The sequence below is a fragment of the Camponotus floridanus genome, unplaced genomic scaffold, assembly GCF_003227725.1.
Source record: "Camponotus floridanus strain SB8 unplaced genomic scaffold, Cflo_v7.5 scaffold123, whole genome shotgun sequence".
In the NCBI taxonomy this organism is placed as follows: domain Eukaryota; kingdom Metazoa; phylum Arthropoda; class Insecta; order Hymenoptera; family Formicidae; genus Camponotus; species Camponotus floridanus.
This window is the reverse complement of record NW_020229241.1, coordinates 184,132-205,567: the sequence shown is the minus strand read 5'-3', so window position 1 is coordinate 205,567 and position 21,436 is coordinate 184,132. Positions and strand designations below refer to the sequence as shown.

The following is a 21,436-nucleotide window of genomic DNA, read 5'->3' as shown; positions in this document are numbered from 1 at the left end:
TATTGTAAAAAATGTAGTAAATAAATATACAACACGTTACTTTTTTGTAAGTGTATTTTCTCTTTAGAAATACTTTTTTTACAGTATTTTTATTACAATAGAGTATTGCATCAAATTAAATCAATAATTATAAATCCGAGATATTAACTGATTCTTAAGTAATATATTTAATTGCAATATGATGGATAATCTCCTAGGCTTGTAAATATACGACATACATAAGCTCTCATGCATACCATATTGCACTCTTTTTCCAGTGATGGTTCAGCACATTTGAAAAAATTCCTAAATCAATTAATATTAAATAAGACACAATATATTTAACAGATACTTCATATAAATCTTCGTATATTATTACCTGTAGTAACGACTTAACAAATTCTCGTCGCGTGCCAGTTTATATAGCCAGCTCTGTAACGAATTGTACGACAAATCAGGAATCTTATATTCTTCTTTAAATGAATATGACTTGTACCATAATGGCCGTTGAGTAGCGTTTTCGTTTGCTAAAGTTAAATTGTACATCCAGTTCTCTATATCCTTCACTGCCTGTAAAGTTTTATCATACGTTAATATATAAAATTCAACAGTCTATATAAATATATAAATATCTATATGTCTATATAAATATTTTACTTATTTATATTATATTATTATTATATTATACATATATATTATATTATATATTATATATTATATTATATATATTATATTATATTATTATATATTATATTATATTATAAATATTTTACTTTAAGCATAAGTATTTAACTAGGAACACTTACATAATTTTTACTGTCAACAATGTATAGCTTATAATTGGGATTTAAATTTGAGTAGGCAGTTGCGCTACCGCCATTCCAAGCAACATTATTTACCGTCGAACTATTATCGTTACTATAAAATAACTGTACTTCGTCGTTATGTGTATGGCCGTTAAATTGCGCTCTAATAATTCGAGCATATCTATTAACAATTTTAAGATATTCCCTTTTCCATGTACCTTGACATTCGTCATTAGCCGGGACGTGCGCCAATATGTGCACAAACTCGCCGTCTTTCTCGGCCTGCAAAAGCGTATCTGCTAACCACTGCAACTGGTCATAAGGGTCTTTCGGTTGATACCACAACCACCTAAAAATTGTTACATGAAAGATAATACATTGTATGTTATCTTATAATATTTGCAATTGTAAGATAAGATAGATGCATGATGATGTAGAAAAAAAAATTGATGAACATGCAATATATTTTATTTATCTTAGAATATTTTATTTATCTTAGAAATATCAAACTGATAAATATGCATAAGAATATTGACAAGATAAGCAAATTATGCACATATTTATCAAGATTGTGATTTATATCATATATTCTAATATTTATCTATATTTGTTTACATACATTTTTCGACTCTTTTTTTTTTAAATCATCTTATTATGTACCTTTTTGAAGTAAAAAGGAAGAAAGAAAAAGCAAGTATATACAGGGTGTTTCATTTTAATTTCTCCAGGTAAATATTTCGGAAAATAATGAAAAATCGAAAAAATGTTTCAGACAAAAGTTGTATGGTTTCTAGGGGGACATAAGATGGTGCCATTAGTTTGACCTTGAAGAGTCACATAAAGATTACGGTGAAGGTCATTTTGAATTTCTTAGAAGACCCTATATATTTATAATTATTATAGAACACTCTATATATTTTTGCATATTCTTGTAGTTTATCTCGAGAGCTTTCCAAAATACTATAAATAAACATTTTTTTCATCAAGTACTTTTCGAGTTATGAGGCTTGAAATTATTTCTTAATTTTACATAAACCATAATACATCTTGTAAAATATTCATTTTTCGATTATCTTACCTTAATACTTTTATGTACAAAATAATGAGAGGAATCAATTGCTGTAAAAAAAACATACAGTTGTTTTTAAGAAAAAATTGTTAATTGCAAATTATATATATATTTTTTTAAAAACAACTATTTTTTCTTTACACCAATTGATTTCTCTCATTATTTTGTATATAAAAGTATTCAGGTAAGATAATCGAAAAATGAATATTTTAGAAGATATTTTACGGTTTAAAACTAATTTACGGTGTAAAATTAAAAAAATATTTCAAGCCTCATAACTCGAAAAGTACTCAATGAAAAAATACTTTATTATAGTATTTTGGAAAGCTCTCAAGATAAGCTACAAGAATATGCAAAAATATATAGGGTGTTTCATAAATTCAAAATGACCTTTACGTAACCTTCATGTGACTCTTCAAACTAATGGCACCATCTTATGTCCCTCTAGAAACCATACAACTTTTGTCTGAAACATTTTTTCGATTTTTCATTATTTTCCGAAATATTTGCCTGGAGAAATTAAAATGAAACACCCTGTACATAAAACAGATAATTAGTTAAATAAAAAAAAGGATTGTAGACTCACCAGTTGTAAGAATAACAGACATTACTGTTTAGTGCTATAATTCTAAATCCTTTTTTAGGTGTAACCGTATAATATCCGCCTTTTAAAATGGTAGAACGAGTAGATTCTGGTAACCATCCGAAATTGATCCATAAATGTGCCATCAAGTTATATAGCCATTGTGTGTTTATGTTTCTATCAGTGATAGTTTCAGGCGCGTATCTGGAAGAAATTTCACAAAAGGATTAATATCTAAAAACAATATAAATGAAGATTCTAACAAAAGATTTATACATATTCTATCTATATTACATTTCTGCATAAACAATTTGAAGTCTTACAAATTTACAGGATGTGACTCATGGTTACCCAAAATAGGATATACAGGTGTGTTTCTGAATGTTTTGTAAATTTGATAATAGGTCTTGTTGATACTCTCGAAATTTCCCTCGAAAGATGTTTCCCAAGTACCATGATCTACTATATCGCCAGTAAAGTAAACGTAGGAAATATTCTGTGGATTAAAATTCACGAGACATTTTGAATAAAAATTATAAATAATATAAAATTATAAATATATATTTTATATTAATAATTATAAATAACAAGAATTGTAAACATAATATAGATTTTTATTCTACATACCTGATGTGTGGCTTTAATCTGTTCTAGAACATCAACAACGGCATGCCAGGGACTATCGCAATAATTATAATCCCCCCAGTAGCCTGCCACTTTGTTACTTGTATTCGTATCATTTTGTCCTCTTCGACAACATGTTGGTTCATCACAATATGCGTTGCCAAAAGGTTCATAATTACGATCGTAATGGATATCTGTTAGTTGTATTATATTTATAATATTCTCGTTTTCGTAATCATCGATTAATTTTGGAGGACTACTATCAATATTAATTGTCCACTTGAACTCATCACCGATAATAAGCGGACAAGATTGTGATTCAAATATAACTCCGCAAATTGAGGATGCTGTTAAATTTGGTTTTGCATCTATGATATGCAAAATTGTTGGCTGCAAGCAAATAAGATTTAAGGATAAGATTGAATACAATTCGAAAACAAATGCATAACAATGATAACGATGACAATAACAATGATAATAAAAGATATAAGTCACAAAAAAATTTATATATCTGTTATCATGTTTATCCAGAGCTGGGAAGTAACGCATTACTTGTAACGTCCATTACTTTTATTTATTATTAATAATTTATTTAATATTATTATTTAATATTATCAATAATTTATTATTATTAATAATTTATTTATTATTAATAATTTATTATTAATTTATTTATTATTAATAATTTATTATATATTAATTAATTATTTAGTTAATTATTCCGTTATTTTTTCGGTAACGTTACATTTTTACATTTTTACATCTTTAACAATAACGAATTTAACTGTTACTTTTATCGTTACTTTAGTTATTTCTATTTAATAAATCAGCATGAGCAGTTATAATATATTGAATATACGTAGAGTTACACATAGTAAAGGCTTATCGATGTTTTGATTTTACATGATCAATGATAAAAATCAACGATAACCTTATTTCTAAATAGCAATGTAATTAATTGAATCCAAAGGTAAAAACTAAAGGTAAACTAATCACATTTTATTGCTATTTAGTCACTATAATAAAATATATCTATGATCTATAATCTATATGATATGACATTAATCTGTAGACTGTTGGGAAATCCATTTTTGTGGCTTTGAACAAATTTCGAAATTCTGCGCAATGTATATTTTATTTATATAGAAAAATTTTTAGAAAAAAAACCCTATTTTAACGAAAAAATGGCAGCAATCTAAAGGTTAATCAACTCAATCGTAATTCTATAATTCCTATTATCTTGCTAATTGAAAAATTTATTCCTGTTGCAAAATATCTTGCAAATATTTTAGAAAATTATAAATGCGTTTTTCTGTACTGATAAATCTCAAATTTCTATATTACAAATGGAAAATTCAATATGGAGAATATTTTGGAATTTAAAGAAGCGAAAAATAGTGTTAGAATAATTTAATTATCGAATAAAACTAATAATTATATTTTAAAATCAATAACATATTTAATTTTAGATTTTAGCATTTTAATTTTATTATAGAAAGTAATGAAAAAATAACGGATCATTACTTGTCTTTAGAAACGATAACGGTAACAAGTTATTTTTTTAAATTTGATAACGAGTAATGGTGACGAGTTACTTTTTATGAAAAATAATGATAACACGTTATTTTTTTTTAAGTAAAACATTTCCAACTCTGGTTTTATCATATTATATAATATATAAAATGTATAATAATATATAATATATAAATAATAATTAATATATAATAATAATATATAATATATAATATATAAAATATATAATATAATAAAAATTTTCAATTTTTTATTGTTTTATTGTTTATTGTTTTTATTGTTTTATTCATATGTATGTAATAATAATATGTGTGAATTTACACTTACCAAATTAAGAGTCACCGAACCATTGCAGACTCGTTCGGTTCCAAAATTTAGTCGGGTACAAAGTTTAATCACGTCAGATTTTATATCATTTACTGACATGCCGTTTTTATAAAATTCAATTAAAGAATCGAAGACGGAACGACATAGTACGCAAGTAATTGTGTTTCTTTTACTGGTGAAATCATTCCAATTCGAACGTTTTAAACTGGCCGGAAAAGCTAGATTATCGAGTAAAGATTGAAGTTCTTGAGACTCAACTCCTGTTTTTACCCAATTATTAATTTCATTGGTCAAACGTAATACCATTTCATCTGCAAAATAGCCTCGTTATTTTTACAGCTTAAAATATAAAATATATTCTTTATCTTATATATTTTATAGCGATAAATAACAATGTAATAAATATAATAGAATAATAAAATATGATAATAAATGTAAGTATATAGGTGTATTCTTTATATCTTTAAATATAATGTTCTTTGTTTTTGTGTGTGAGCGATTATTTTTTATAGACTTCCATGAAATTTACATTCTTTAGAATAGGTATTTATGAGATAAACAGGGTGTCCCATTTTAATGTCCCACCCTAAATAACTTTCTTATTTTTAATTTTAGAAAAATATGTTTCAGACAAAAGTTGTATGGTTTCAAGGGGGATATAAGGTGGTGTCATTAGTTTGACCTCGAATAGTTGCTTCAAGGTCACGTAAAGGTCACCTTCAATTTTTTAAATCAAACCCTTTACTTTCTATTGCATATTCTTGTAGCTTATTTCAAGAGCTTTCCAAAACACTATAATTAAGTTAGTTTTCATTAAGTACTTTTCGAGTTATGAGGCTTGAAATCATTTCTTAATTTTACATAAACCGTAAAATATCTTGTATAATATTCATTTTCCGATTATCTTACCTTAATACTCTTATGTACAAAATAATGAGAGGAATCAATTCGTATAAAGAAAACACACAGTTGTTTTCAAGAAAAAATATGTAATTGTTAATTGCAAATTACATATTTTTTCTTCGAAACAATTATGTATTTTCTTTACACCAATTGATTCCTCTCATTATTTTGTACATAAAAGTATTAAGATAAGATAATCGAAAAATGAATATTTTACAAGATATTTTATGGTTTATGTAAAATTAAGAAATTATTTCAAGCCTCATAACTCGGAAAGTATTTAATGAAAACTAACTTAATTATAGCGTTTTGGAAAGCTCTTGAGGCAAGTTATAAGAATATATGAAGGCATATAGGGTGTTCCATTTAAAAAAAATTGAAGTGACCTTCACGTGACCTTCAAATGATTCTTCAAGATCAAACCAATGGTACCATCTTATGGCCCCCTCGAAACCATACAACTTTTGTCTGAAACATCTTTTTCTAAAATTAAAAATAAGAAAGTTATTTGGGATGGGACATTAAAATGGGACACCCTGTATAACTCTACAGACTATGGCCGGTATTCATAGTCCGATCTTATATTTGAGATCGTCTTAAGTTCGAGCTTGAAATGCTACGCAGCTATTTGATTGGTTGAATGAGGTCTTAAGTCAACCTCCAAGCAGACTTAAGACGATCTTAAATATAAGATCGGATTATGAATACTGGCCTATGTGGTATGTGTGTTAAAACTATGTATTTGATTAAAATTAAAACCAATGATAATTTTAATCTTTAAATGATACCGACTTGCATATTTTGCTATCAATACATTTTGATTGACGAACAAAATAAACTGATAATTTTAATTTAATCTTTAAATGATATTTGAGTTTATAATTGATTAGATAATATATAATCGCGAGAATATAAATAATTAGATAAGAATTATTTTTTTCGGTCAATTTGACTTAAATTTTATATAATAATATATAATATATATATATTTATATTATATAATATATATATTAAAATAATTTTATATATTATTTATATTATCAGTTATAAATTCAAATTATATCAGTTTATAAATTCAATTTATATATCAGTCAATATAAATTCAAATATCAAATATCAAATTCAAAAATTCAAATATCAAATTTTACTTCAGGTCTAATATCAATATACAGGGTATAACTAAAAAAGCGCCTACAGAATAAATAGCGTTATTTCCGTTTTACCTCGAGTCGAAAGTCGAAACCATTCTTTTCTATAATGCTTAATAAAGCGGTAATGATTGAGTAAAGTGCGCCAATAAGCAGGTCAGTGCCGCGCGCCTGGTAGTGTGCGTGAGCGATTTTGCTATCGTGCAATATACTTATGCGTTACTTTTAATTTGCATTAAAAATCATATTTCTTCTGTCAAAAGCGGTTCCTCAAAAAAAATTTCGACAAGGAGGCTAAAGGTCAATGCTTATTGGCGCAACTTTATTCAATAATTGTCGTTTTATTAAGCATTATGAGAGCAGAAAAAAATGGTTCAGGACTTTTCGACTCGATTTTTAAGGGATATTTCAGGAATAACACTATTTGCTCCGTGGGCGCTTTTTTAGTTACACCCTGTATATTACATATCGATACAACATAACTCTAATATATATTAATACATGTTATACAAATAGATTATACAAATAGATATTGATTGTACAATTGTTGATGTTATTGATAAAAATATCGATAAAATAATTATATTAAATAATAATAAATTATATTAAATTTTACCTTCATAAGTGACTCCATTACTATTTGCAACTTTTAATAAAAGTGCAAAGAATAACACTTTATAGAGCTGCATATTGACGCGACTAAGTCCGAATCAATACATCACTGTAATAGAAAAAACGATTGTATATCTAGAGTTAGTGGCTTATAAAGCGTTATTATATCTTTAAGATAATTCCCCACTTTTATCATTATTGCCCTTCCTTAATACTAAAACGGTTTAATATAACAAACTTTGATCTCACACATGTGAAAAAAATTTATAAAATATTTACATATTATAGATTTGCATCTATGTATAAACATTTATTAAAATTATTACGTGAAAATATATAGAGTGCATTTGTCTAATTTACTTTTACATCTCAAGATTGAAATAATAATATTTTTTATTAAACATGCCGATTATTCTATTGCTCTATGAATATTATACATGCATACATTTTATAAATGCTTGAATATTTTTTATTAAACATACCGATTATTCTATTGCTCTATGAATATTATACATGCATACATTTTATAAATGCTTGAATAATCGCATAAATAAAAAGAAACTTGTGCTTGGTCATTTTATTTTTTATCGATAATTTTCATACATAAAATATATATCGTCGAAATGATTTAGCAAATAATAGATTGAATTAACATAATCCAGCAACGTTAAATATTGTGAATTATTATTATATAAGGTATCGAAGTATACATAAATTGATAGCAATTCATCGGCAAGTTTTCAAAATATTTTGAAATTTTTCATAAGTACATTTTTTACATGTAACTTGCAAAAAATGTTCCTTCAAATATATATTTTTTTTATTCGGAAACTTCGGTCATTTCGGTGTCCTCAATTACAAGATCGTCTAACATTTCTTCAAGTGTAATCTGCGGAATACTTGGATCTATTTCGTTAGTATCAACAGGAATTTGTTTCCTAGTATCCCGAAATATATTGATGTTCTGCCTCAATTCCGGATCTTCTTCTAAATCGTCGAGGAATTCATTATACTCACTGTAAATTAAAATCATTTCATGTGAGATAATTTGCAATATACAAAATGTATTGTAATTTTTTATACATACAGTGTCCCAAAAGTCCCGGACCGGTCGAATGATTCATAAACTATGCACTTTAGAAAGAAATGTTTCAAACAAAAGTTGTATGGCTTGAAGGGGGCCATCAGATAGTGGCAATGATTTGACATGGGAGAGTCATTTGAAAGTCACGTGAAAATCACCGTCAATTTCTTAAATGGAACCCCCTATTTTTTATTACATATTCGTGTAGCTTATTTCGAGAGTTTTCCAAAACACTATAATAAAGTATTTCTTCATTGAGTATGTTTCGAGTTATGACACTTGAAATCATTTCTTAATTTTGCATAAACCATAAAATATCTAGTAAAATATTCATTTTTCGATTATCTTACCTTAATACTTTTATGTACAAAATAATGAGAGGAATCAATTGGTGTAAAGAAAACACATAGTTGTTTTTAAAAAAAATATGTAATTGTTAATTGCAAATTACATATTTTTTTCTTAAAAACAACTATGTTTTTTCTTTACACCAATTGATTCCTCTCATTATTTTGTACATAAAAGTATTAAGGTAAGTTAATCGAAAAATGAATATTTTACTAGATATTTTATGGTTTATACAAAATTAAGAAATGATTTCAAGCCTTATAACTCGAAAAGTACTCAATGAAGAAATACTTTATTATAGTGTTTTGGAAAGCTCTCGAGATAAGCTACACGAATATGTAATAAAAAATAGGGAGTTACATTTAAGAAATTGAAAGGTACCTTTACGTCACCTTCAAATGACTCTCCAAGGTCAAATCATTGCCACTATCCGATGGCCCCCTTCAAGCCATACAACTTTTGTCTGAAACATTTCTTTCTAAAGTGCATAGTTTATGAAATATTCGACCGTAGGGACTTTTGGGACACTCTGTATACATCATTTCTTACTTATTTTCAGTACTCATGCTGAATATTTCATCAGCAATATGTTTCAACCTCCACACTCTTGCCCTGCGACGAGCCGCTTTATCGTGGCCATAAAACTTTTTTACCAAAATAATATCGGGTATTAAATCTTCACTTAGTTTATCAAAATTAGTATCGTTAATATTACTATCTTTTAGAGCATAGCTGCAACAGTGTAAAAAAAATAACTATATATATATATATATATATATATATATATATATATATATATATATAGTTTTATATTTGGAACATAATGATATATTTAGATATTTACTATTTATATATTATTATACATACACACATATTGTACATTTATAAATTATTTTTTTATAATCTTTACCCTAGGACCGAATCACCTGGTTTAAGTATATGGCCTAAATGTGTACGTGTGTGAATTAGATTATCGTTCATCCCTAATTCGGATGCTTTCACCAGCCATGCATCCGCTATGACATGCTAAAAAAAATTATCATGTATCTATAATAAATTATACAAATATCTAATATTGTTAGCAAGATATGTATACTTGTATTTACTTGAAATATTAATACAATGAAAAATATATAATAATATAATATTTATATAATGAAAAAGTTTTAAATATTCATTTAAAACATATTTTTTATAAGTCAAATGTATTTATAGAAATGTATTTATTATTTCTTGATTATACTGAACATGTATAATGGTCAAATAATGCAGATACAAAAATTCATCTTCAATAATTATACGTTTGAATAATGTAAATTAAATATAGCTGATTCAAATATTTGGAGGAAGATTTTACTTTTTTAGAAATAGATCCTTGCCCTGGGAAAGATTTGATATCTGTATGTTTTATTGGCTCAATATCCATGACCACAAATTCTGTTAATTGTTTTGGATTACATATACTGTTGAAGTTATATCTCCAGTAAACAGTTGAGCTTACTTCAGTAACTAGAAAGATGAAATTGTTATATTAATTAATTTTTATCATTATAATTAGTGTTAATATTACAACTTACTTTGACCTGATGAAACATCTATTAGATGCACAGAATTTGTAATTTTATATACCAAACAAATGGGACTGATTCCACCCAATTGCTGAGTTAATTTTCGTGGTAGACAAACTATGCTATCTTTGGAGATTGGAACAATGTCGACACTGTTCAATGTATAAAAGTTATTAAATAGAATTAAATAGAATTAAAACACACACATATATGCTATTGCATATATATTTACCTGTATGTAAATTTATAATTGTATATGTTACTATGACAATCGTATGAAATTAATTTTTTTGAATGTTGATACTGACATGGTATGACCGTTACTAAAAAATCAACCATTTTTCTAGCCATAGCTTCATTTGCATAGAAAAAATCCAAACCCTCTATAAATATTGGAAAAAAATTTTAGATTTATATACATATACATATGCATGCGTGTGTGTGTGTGTGTGTGTGTGTGTGTGTGTGTGTGTGTGTGTGTGTGTGGTGGTGCGTGCGTGTGCGTGCGCGCGTGTAATTCTTATTTGGTTTTATAAAATTTCTTGTAAACACAATTACCATGAATAGGCTTTATACCCAGTGTTTGTTCATGTGCCTTATGTTTCAATATAAGCTGTTCTAAATAAAAAAAAGTTTTTTTGTTTATCGCTTTTTGCCGAACTTGTACCTGTAAAATGTTATAAAATATGTATGTATACATGTCATATATACAGGGTAGGCCATTTTAATCAATATACGTGAATATCTCAGAAACACTGCATTAAATCGAAAAATGTTTCAGACAAAAGTTGTATGGCTTGAAGGGGGATATAAGATGGTGATTAATTTGACCTTGAAAAGTCACCTGAAGATCATGTGAAGGTCACCTTCAACTATTTAAATGGGACACCCTATATACTTTTGCATATTCTTGTAGCTTGCTTCAAGAACTTTCCAAAACACTATAATAAAGTATTTTTTCATTGAGTACTTTTCGAGTTACGAAGCTTAAAATAATATCTTTATTTTACATAAACCATAAAATATTTAGTAAAATATTTATTTTTCGATTATCTTACCTTAATACATTTATGCACAAAAAATTATTTCAAGCTTCATAACTCGAAAAGTATTCAATGAAAAAATACTTTATTATAGTGTTTTGGAAAGCTCTTGAGGCAAGCTACAAGAATATGCAAAAGTATAAGGGTGTTCTATTTAAAAAGTTGCAGGTGATCTTCACGTGACATTCAGGTGACTCTTCAAGGTCAAATTAATGGCACCATCTTATGTTCCCCTTCAAGCCATACAACTTTTATCTGAAACATTTTTCGATTTAATACAGTGTTCCTAAGATATTCGCGTGTATTGATTAAAATGGCCTACCCTGTGATATATTATATATACAGGGTAGGCCATTTTAATCAATACACGCGATCCAATAACTATATATATATTATATATATATATATATATATATATATACAGGGTGAGGCATCTAAAACAGGCCACCTGAATAACTCCGTTGGTAAGCCGAATACAAAAAAATTGTTCAGACAAAAGTTGTATGGTTTCAAGGGGGACATATGATGGTGTCATTAGTTTAATCTTGAAGAGCCACCCGAAGGTCACGTGAAGATCAGCTCCAACTTTTTAAATGGGACACCTTATATGCTTTTGCATATTCTTGTAGCTCATCTCAAGAGCTTTCCAAAACACTATAATTAAGTTAGTTTTCATTAAGTACTTTCCAAGTTATGAGGCTTGAAATCATTTTTTAATTTTACATAAACCGTAAAATATCTTGTAAAATATTCATTTTTCGATTATCTTACCTTGATACTTTTATGTACAAAATAATGAGAGAAATCAATTGGTGTAAAGAAAACACATAGTTGTTTCTAAGAAAAAATATGGAATTTGCAATTAACAATTCCATATTTTTTGTTAAAAACAACTGTATGTTTTCTTTACACCGATTGATTCCTCTCATTATTTTGTACATAAAAGTATTAAGGTAAAATAATCGAAAAATGAATATTTTATAAGATATTTTACGGTTTATGTAAAATTAAAAAATGATTTCAAGCCTCATAACTTGGAAAGTACTCAATGAAAACTAACATAATTGTAGTGTTTTGGAAAGCTCTTGAGATGAGCTACAAGAATATGCAAAAGCATATAAGGTGTCCCATTTAAAAAGTTGGAGCTGACCTTCACGTGACCTACGGGTGGCTCTTCAAGATTAAACTAATGACACCATCATATGTCCCCCTTGAAACCATACAACTTTTGTCTGAACAATTTTTTTGTATTCGGCTTACCAACGGAGTTATTCAGGTGGCCTGTTTTAGATGCCTCACCCTGTATATATATATATATATATATATACAGGGTAGGCCATTTTAATCAATACACGCGATCAATACATATATATATGTTATATATATATATATATATATATATATATATATATATACAGGGTAGGCCATTTTAATCAATACACGCGATCAATACATATATATATATATATATATATATATATATATGTTGATGTGTGTAAGAAATAACGTAATCAATTGTCATTTAAATTCCTTTTAAATTCATTTTAAATTAAAAAATTTGAAATTTACACTCGCACGCCAGTAATTTTTAGCTTCTGTGCGATGACAATCATTGCACATTTGATGATTCACAGTATATTCAACCACAAATACTTGCTGCAATACCGCTCCACCAAGTACTTCTGCATGAACAGTTAATTTTACCTAAAAAAATATTAAACACAAATAATTACTATTAGACTCTGTTACATATAAGAAATTATATGCAACAAATTATATACTTATATAATTAAATTAGATACTTATATATAATAAGTTTGAAATAACATCAATTTGTATTAACAATTAAATTAGTATTAAATTAATCCAATTTAATAGTACTTTAACATATAATTTAAATTTATTAATTAGTAACAAATAAAATAATTAATTAGTAATTAATATTTTCTTCTCAATTTTATTTGTATTACATATAAGAAATTTACTTTTAATCTTTTGGAATGTGGTTCTGTCCATACAAATCCAGCATCTATCAATTTTACACGATTTAATCCCTTCAATTTCTTTAAACATAGCGATAAAAGCTCTCTGGATTCCAATGCAGCATGAATCCATTCAGCAGGTGGCTGAAGATATCTGTCATGTACAGTATTTGAATAATCTGATAATTATTTATGCAAGTTTTAAAAAATATCGCACCTTTCGCAGCCCTTACAAAACTGTAAAGTAGCTTGTTTAGGAATTCCCTCTGTAATGTCGACATGATTACGCAAGCATACTACACACATATTTGCAGGATTTGGCTCGATGAGTGTCCCACATTCGCAGCAAAGGCTACAGATAAAAAACAATTGTTTATACATGTGAAAATTAATCTTTATTTCATCAGAATATCTTGTATATTATATATTACGTATACACACATCATGCTCTTCGTTTGCGCTGTCTCAGGAACTTGAATGTACTCCATTTCACATCTATGTATAGCTAAAGAGAAAAAAAGTTCATAAAGCATACATATTGAATATTGATTTTTTTAATGATAGAATTAATATTTTTTTCTTCTTGAACTTTTTTTTGAAATTTTGCAATAAAAAAACACAATCACACAAGAATATTCCACATATGACATTTAAAACATAGGAAATTTCATTATTTTAAATAAAAGCTTCTTTTCTTTAGATTTATTTATCTTTTTTTCTATTTTTTATATAAATATTTCTATTCTTCTATTTCCTTATACAGAGTGTTTCAAACCACTCGTACTACCCATTTAAAAACTGAGAGAAGTGATTATTTCAAAAAAGTAAAAACATTTTCTTTATAAATCGGATGCGCTTTATCGAATGGTGATATTTTCTTCTATAACTTCTGGTTCCGGCCGGAAATAGGCGATTCAGAAGTGCATTTTTTTAAATGGAATCTCTTATTTTTCATTGCACATTCTTACCTCGAGAGCTTTCCAAAACACTATAATAAATTATTTTTCCATGAAGTACTTTTCGAGTTATGAGATTTGAAATCATTTCTTAATTTTACATAAACCATAAAATGTCTTATAAAATATTCATTTTTCAATTATTTTACCTTAATACTTTTATGTACAAAATAATGAGAGGAATCAATTGATATAAAGAAAACACATAGTTGTTTCCAAGAAAAAATATGTAATTAGCAATTAACAATTCCATATTTTTGCAGTGCACATAAAAATGTAATAACTGGACTTTCGTCATATAATGGCGGTTCGCAATTTTATAAAAAAAGTTATTTTAGTTACAGTTTTTACAGAATACAATATTTTTTTCAATTAATGTTTCCTTCTTTTATTCCTTCCTTTATTTTTTATTTTTATATAATCTATAATTATGTTGTATAATCTAGAGGGTGTTTCAGACCACCCGTATCACCCATTTAAAAACTAGAGAAGTGGTTATTTAAAAAAAAGTAAAAACATTTTCTTTATAAATCAATTTATGCGCTCTATCGAATGGTGATATTTTTAACTTCTGGTTCTGGCCGAACATAGGCGATTTAGACCAGAAATGCATTTCTTTAAATAGAACATAGTTGTTTCTAAGAAAAAATATTGTAATTTGCAACTAACAATTCCATATTTTTTCTTAAAAACTGTATGTTTTCTTTACACCAATTGATTCCTCTCATTATTTTGTACATAAAATGAATATTTTACGTTATATTACGGTTTATGTAAAATTAAGAAATGATTTCAAGCCTCATAACTCGAAAAGTACTTCATCGAAAAATAATTTATTATAGTGTTTTGGAAAGCTCTCGAGGTAAGCTACAAGAATAAGCAATGAAAAATAGGGGGTTCCATTTAAAAAAATGCACTTCCGGTCTGAATCGCCTATTTCCGGCCGGAACCAGAAGTTGAAAATATCACCATTCGATAGAGCGGACCCGATTTATAAAGAAAATGTTCTTATTTTTTTTAAATAACCACTTCTCTAGTTTCTAAATGGATGGTACGGATGGTCTGAAACACCCTGTATAAGGAAAGAATAGAAATAATTATATAAAAAATAGAAAAAAAAGATAAATAAATCTAAAGAAAAGAAGCTTTTACTTAAAATAATGAAATTTCCTATGGTTTAAATGTCACATGTGGTACGTGTGGTCTGGAACACCCTTATACATAAAACATGACAAAAATCTCCCTTTTAGGTTATATTTCACAAAATGTCATCTGCCTTTCGACAAAATTGAATTTTCTCCCGATTTATAGAAAACATCTAATATTTGAACAAAAGCTTTAATTTGAGATTATTTAGGGCACCTTCTCTCGAATAAAAATACGCGAAAATTAACAATAGAACAAGACACTAACCTCGTGGTTGGATTAAACACAGTTATACTAGGTTACGTTCGAAAATGTCACGTCGAAGCAGAAGTAGAGCGCGATTGACCAATCGCAACACGCGAATCCTCGCTTCCTTTATTCTGATTGGTCAATCGAACGGCGCATGTTCCGAGGTTGGTTGACTTTGGAACGCAGCCCTGGAGGGAGATGGAAGGGAACACGACTCCGAGTATTTATGTAACTTCATTTTTTTGACGAGAAGCAAGACCTGCCGCTGTCAATGGATCGGACAGGGACTCGATGAATGAACGATAAATGATGCTGTAAGTAATCGTGTATTGAAGGAGAATCGCGATTATTTATTGTGTGGCTTAAGAACAGAGTGACCCTGAAAATTGTCAAGCTCCCGGTCCAGTTCCTAAACTAGGAGACCCAGAAGATGGGCTCCGGTCAAAGCGCTCGCAAGTTGACCATCTCGAACGAGGAGGAGGTCGGGGTGATCAAGGTGTCCAACGCGATTGTCCAGCGTCTTGCGCAACGAGACGACGAGTCCTCGACGAGCCCGAGACCTGACTCGCCGAGGAAGCATCCAGCACCTCCTAGTGCTCCTGTTCCTTCAGCTACACCTGTTGCACCTGGACAGCCGGTGCATTATCCTGAACTGACCTTGTCCGCTCTTCAAGTACAGCAACAAATGGAACAGGAGCTGAAGAAGCAGGATCAATACTGGCACAGGCGACTGCAGAATCTAGAGGAGGGTTACCAGAAGATTAATCACATCCTGGAGGATGAGTACAAGAAAGCTCTCAGTGAAACGTCCGCCGCTAAGACTGGTGCGAGTTTAGATATTGTTTGAAAACTTAATTTATTTTAACAAATTAATAAATTGATAAAAAATTAAGCTTTCTTATGTATTAAACAACATGATACATAAGAAATGAACGATTAAGAGCCACTGCAGATGATAGTGCGTAAATTTTTTCTTAAAGATTAATTGTTCGCGAAAATTAAAACGTGCACAAGACGTATGCATACAGGGTGTCCCAAAAGTCCCGGACGGGTCGAATATTTCATAAACTATGCACTTTAGAAAGAAATGTTTCAGACAAAAATTGTATGGCTTAAAGGGGACCATCAGATAGTGGCAATGATTTGAACTTGGAGAGTCATTTGAAGATGACAAAAAGATCACTGTCAATTTCTTAAATAGAACCCCCTATTTTTTATCACATATTCGTGTAGCTTATCTCGGGAGCTTTCCAAAACACTATAATAAAGTATTTCTTCATTGAATACTTTTCGAGTTATGAGGCTTGAAATCATTTCTTAATTTTACATAAACTTGTAAAATATTCAATTTTCGATTATTTTACCTTAATACTTTTATGTACAAAATAATGAGAGAAATCAATTGGTGTAAAGAAAACACATAGTTGTTTTAAAAAAAAATATGTAATTTGCAATTAACAATTACATATTTTTTTCAAAAACAACTATGTGTTTTCTTTACACCAATTGATTCCTCTCATTATTTTGTACATAAAAGTATTAAGGTAAGATAATCGAAAAATAAATTATATATAATATTTTACAAGATATTTTAGTTTATGTAAAATTAAGAAATGATTTCAAGCCTCGTAACTCGAAAAGCACTCAATGAAGAAATACTTTATTATAGTGTTTTAGAAAGCTCTCGAGATAAGCTACATGAATATGTAATAAAAAATAAGTTCCATTTAAGAAATTGAAGGTGAACTTTACATCACCTTCAAATGACTCTCCGAGATCAAATCATTGCCACTATCTGATGGCCCCCTTCAAGCCATACAACTTTTGTCTGAAACGTTTCTTTCTAAAGTGCATAGTTTATGAAATATTCGACCGGTCCGGACTTTTGGGACACCCTGTATATTTTACTTGGTGCATTTACCAAGATATAGATTATTAATTTATTTTTTTTTAGATTTGCTAACTATTTGTATATAATTAAAGCTCTTATCATTATATTAGAGATGACAATTTTATTGAGATTAAGAATCTAATCTTACTTTAATATATTTTTCTCTTTGAGATATTTGATGGTATTTAACAAAAATTAATTTTTTGTATAATTAAATAAATACTGTAGATTTGCCAAAGCCAACAAATTATAATTAGTTTTAAAAATATTAGGGGCAGTAATTCAATTGCTTATAAATATAAGATTAAATATTGTTCTCCAGATTTGTTTAAATTTAAAAATGTATTGTTATAGGACAAAAAACTGTCAATGTCCAGGGTACAGTGCAACCATGTCTGGATGGTAGTAATAAAGTCCTAAAATGTTTCCAAGATCATCCCAAGGAGATTCTCAAATGTTCAAACTTGGTAGAAGAATTTTCAAATTGTGTCTGGAATTTGCATTATACACGTGTGATTGAAGCGCGTTCGTAATACGTTATTATGCGTTTCATTAAATCACAGCACAGGATTCAAAGGACATTTAGTCAACAAATAATAAATTATACGATAAGCTATAATGCCTGGTAAAGTGCTTATTTTAATGGCAGAATATTGCCAGTGGAAAGTAGTGTAAAGCAAAGGATATATGGAGAAAAATGTAAAAAAATAAATTATTTGAAGAATACATATTGCAATTTATAATAAAATGAAAAATGTTATATATATATAAGATAAATATTGTTAAGCATCTAACACAAAGTATTTTCTTTCATTTCAAAACATTTTAATAACGTTTTTCTCCAGGACTGGATAACAGAATACAATATAATATATAAGGCACAAGATTTGTTCATTAAAATAACAGGTTTATAGTTATGTAGGAAAGCATGTGTTATGAAAAGCAACTTGTTATTTCAAGATTCTTAGTACAGTTCTATTCATAGTTCAAAATATATACAGCATAATCTGGGGTATATGACCCAAATAAAGGCCTACAATATTACAATATTGTAGAAAATAATACTAATATACGATTTCGTAAGATTACCAGTAAATATAAAACGAGCAAATGTTGCAAATGCAAGATTGGAAGTACATTTGAAATATATTATTTAAGATGCGTGTAAAATAGTCTATTTATACACTATTAATATTTGTCAAATGTATGACATACAATATTCAGTAAAAAATTCAAATCATTTTTAATATATAAAATGATTAAAAATTGACATTTACTATTGAAATTTATCACTTTTGCAAAAGAAAAAAAAATATAAAGTAATTATAAGTTTTTCTTCATAAAATTCTTTGATTTATGAATTTTAATTAACTTACATGTAACAAATATTTCGAATCATAAAATAAGAATGCAGGCATTGTTTAGAAAGTGCACAAAACTGAAAAAAGGATATATAATTGTATTACGAGGCACGTTACAATATTAATAATAGTATTTTTAAATTAATAATAGTATTTTATACAATCTCCAAACAAAACTTATAGTTTAACCAGTAACTCTAGAAATATGGATCTTGTTCAAATTATGGAACATAACAATGTTTTAAGGATACAACATAACAATATTTTAAGGTTTAATATAAACAAAATATTAAAATAAAAAGAAGACATGAAAAAATCTTTGTTTAATCGCTTTTTTTATCGCTACTCGACTGCGTAAGTTTTGCGTGCTCGTTAGTTAAACGATCATATTCCTTTGCAAGTGAATCTGCCTGTGATTTTATCGCTTCTTTATCTTTTTTCTCTTTGACCAAATTATTCTCAAGTTCCAAATTTTTAACTTGCAATTCTTTAATCTGCTTTTTCAATTCTGAAACTTGTTTATCATGTGCTTCATTAGAGTCGTTCTGTGCACTTTCCCCAATCGTCCTCTGGGACAGTAAGCTCCTGGCTGTGGTTGTCGCAGACTGAGCTTGTCGCATTGCTGCTTCATTTTGCGCAAGTAACGTAGCTTGAGTGGATATCAAAATGACAAGACGACGTATTACCAAACTCAAAAATAGCGCAAAGCCAGATATGTAAAAATTTCTTTGGGCACGAAACATTCGCATGTTTTCTATGAAAAAGAAAAAAATACCAATATATTAAAAGATACAATAATGCTGCAATTAATAGATAAGAATGTGATATTAATACATGATAAATATAAAATATATATCTTAAATCATTTACCTTGCAATTCTAAATTTAATGATGGATGAACATCAGTATGATCAGTTTTGGAGTACTTTCGCATTTCTCGTAGAGCATCCATTAGGAAGAGAACCAAAGTACCAAGCAGGATCACAAAGTAAATGGAAGCTTGGTTACTTAGACTTTGTAAGAAACGAGATTTGAAGAGCTTTTGCCATCTAGTTGGCGAAGCTATTGGTAATACCAGAAGAAGAACTACAGCAATTTCGGCATAGAGGAAACCAGCAATGAGTGTCCACTGTATACTCATGTTTATTTCTAATTTTGCTTTTATGTGGGTATCTGAAAATAATGTAAAACACACAAGTTGATATTTAATATGTTAAATTTTCGAAAACTCGTTACTGAATTAATTTTATCACCGCAATTGCAGGATGACGTTTTCTAATTGCGTCAGTAAAAGTGTTTATAAAACGTGATAATTATGCGAAAAAAATAAATAAATAAAATACAGAAATAAATAAATAAAAAATAAATAAATAAAATATATTAAATAATAAATATATTAATAAAATATATTTAAAAAAATATAGTAAAATACGTGATAATTATGCGAAAAAAAAAAACATTGACTCGTAACATTACGATATTAATTATCTAAGTATATGCAAGTAATTCTGCGAATGAAACGAAAAAATGACGTGGTCTCGAAGGAATCAATTATATGACACAACATGATGACATTTTTACGAGATGTACACAAGATTCGCGGAAATTTAGAGCCTTATCGGTCGCTGAGACTCATTTGTCAAAATGAATCAATCATTGTCAAAAATTGGGACACGGTCTTCCTATGAAAAAAAAAAGTCACGTCGTTACGATTCACGAACCTCGATGATCCACGACTCGCAGAACTCCCGGTAGATCTTTTACAAAACGCAGAATCGAAGATATCTCGAATAGTATCGGAAATCAAGGATATCTTTAATGTGTCAGATTATCTGCAACTTTATTGAATGATCCAATCTACGTTTTCAATAACGGTAACGATAAATTTCACGCGAACGAGACGGCTGGCGGTTCCATCAAACGGCGGCGAATTTTGTTTGTCGGCTCAAGTTCTATTTATAGATTTACATACTTTTCTCGGGGACGATGCGAAAAGCGAATGAGGCTCTTGCGGCTTCTGTGACGTGCCAGGTGCACGAATAAGTTCAAAGTACGAGTCGCGGAAAACGTCGTCGCTATTTTATAAATAAACCGTTTCACGGTGACGTCATCGTGAAGCTTCTCGCTGATTAATCACGTTATGTATACGGGTATTTACGTATGTATGCACGCATGTGAATACACTAATATAGCCAATCGGTGCATCGAAAAGGGCGATTTGACC

At 28.5% G+C, this 21,436-nt stretch overlaps 4 protein-coding genes across 8 annotated transcripts; 1 reads left to right on the top strand and 3 right to left on the bottom strand.

Annotated features, from left to right (window-relative positions):
* Positions 1-36: 36 nt before the first annotated feature.
* On the bottom strand, positions 37-7,719 carry LOC105249886 (sphingomyelin phosphodiesterase). The gene is made up of 8 exons (XM_025415577.1): positions 7,589-7,719; positions 4,922-5,232; positions 3,065-3,451; positions 2,761-2,933; positions 2,441-2,641; positions 786-1,134; positions 359-549; positions 37-285 (listed from the first exon to the last, which is right to left on the bottom strand). The coding sequence occupies exons 1-8, from the start codon at positions 7,659-7,661 to the stop codon at positions 168-170; spliced, it is 1,803 nt and encodes a 600-aa protein (XP_025271362.1). The 5' UTR covers positions 7,662-7,719; the 3' UTR covers positions 37-167.
* Positions 7,720-8,174: 455 nt separating this feature from the next.
* On the bottom strand, positions 8,175-16,046 carry LOC105249888 (60S ribosomal export protein NMD3). 2 transcript variants are annotated; one of them, XM_025415585.1, is made up of 12 exons: positions 15,928-15,940; positions 14,051-14,114; positions 13,827-13,961; positions 13,613-13,763; positions 13,197-13,331; positions 11,143-11,251; positions 10,817-10,967; positions 10,594-10,736; positions 10,374-10,525; positions 9,927-10,042; positions 9,566-9,748; positions 8,175-8,600 (listed from the first exon to the last, which is right to left on the bottom strand). In XM_025415585.1, exons 2-12 carry the CDS (start codon positions 14,095-14,097, stop codon positions 8,405-8,407), a joined length of 1,518 nt encoding a protein of 505 aa, XP_025271370.1. In that variant the 5' UTR covers positions 14,098-14,114; positions 15,928-15,940; the 3' UTR covers positions 8,175-8,404. The 2 variants fall into 2 exon arrangements, with proteins under 2 accessions (XP_025271370.1, XP_025271369.1); XM_025415584.1 differs by lacking the exon at positions 15,928-15,940 and adding an exon at positions 15,979-16,046 and having other exon boundaries at positions 8,176-8,600.
* Positions 16,047-16,141: 95 nt separating this feature from the next.
* Positions 16,142-18,590, top strand: LOC105251527 (MICOS complex subunit MIC19). 3 transcript variants are annotated; one of them, XM_025415569.1, is made up of 3 exons: positions 16,142-16,274; positions 16,355-16,784; positions 18,206-18,590. In XM_025415569.1, exons 2-3 carry the CDS (start codon positions 16,391-16,393, stop codon positions 18,382-18,384), a joined length of 573 nt encoding a protein of 190 aa, XP_025271354.1. In that variant the 5' UTR covers positions 16,142-16,274; positions 16,355-16,390; the 3' UTR covers positions 18,385-18,590. The 3 variants fall into 3 exon arrangements, with proteins under 3 accessions (XP_025271354.1, XP_025271353.1, XP_025271351.1); XM_025415568.1 differs by having other exon boundaries at positions 16,148-16,274; positions 16,333-16,784; XM_025415566.1 differs by having other exon boundaries at positions 16,148-16,784.
* Positions 18,591-19,239: 649 nt separating this feature from the next.
* Positions 19,240-21,394, bottom strand: LOC105248807 (B-cell receptor-associated protein 31). 2 transcript variants are annotated; one of them, XM_011253818.3, is made up of 3 exons: positions 20,934-21,173; positions 20,083-20,385; positions 19,240-19,966 (listed from the first exon to the last, which is right to left on the bottom strand). In XM_011253818.3, the coding sequence occupies exons 2-3, from the start codon at positions 20,351-20,353 to the stop codon at positions 19,536-19,538; spliced, it is 702 nt and encodes a 233-aa protein (XP_011252120.1). In that variant the 5' UTR covers positions 20,354-20,385; positions 20,934-21,173; the 3' UTR covers positions 19,240-19,535. The 2 variants fall into 2 exon arrangements, with proteins under 2 accessions (XP_011252120.1, XP_011252111.1); XM_011253809.3 differs by lacking the exon at positions 20,934-21,173 and adding an exon at positions 21,185-21,394 and having other exon boundaries at positions 19,241-19,966.
* Between the last annotated feature and the right edge of the window lie 42 nt (positions 21,395-21,436).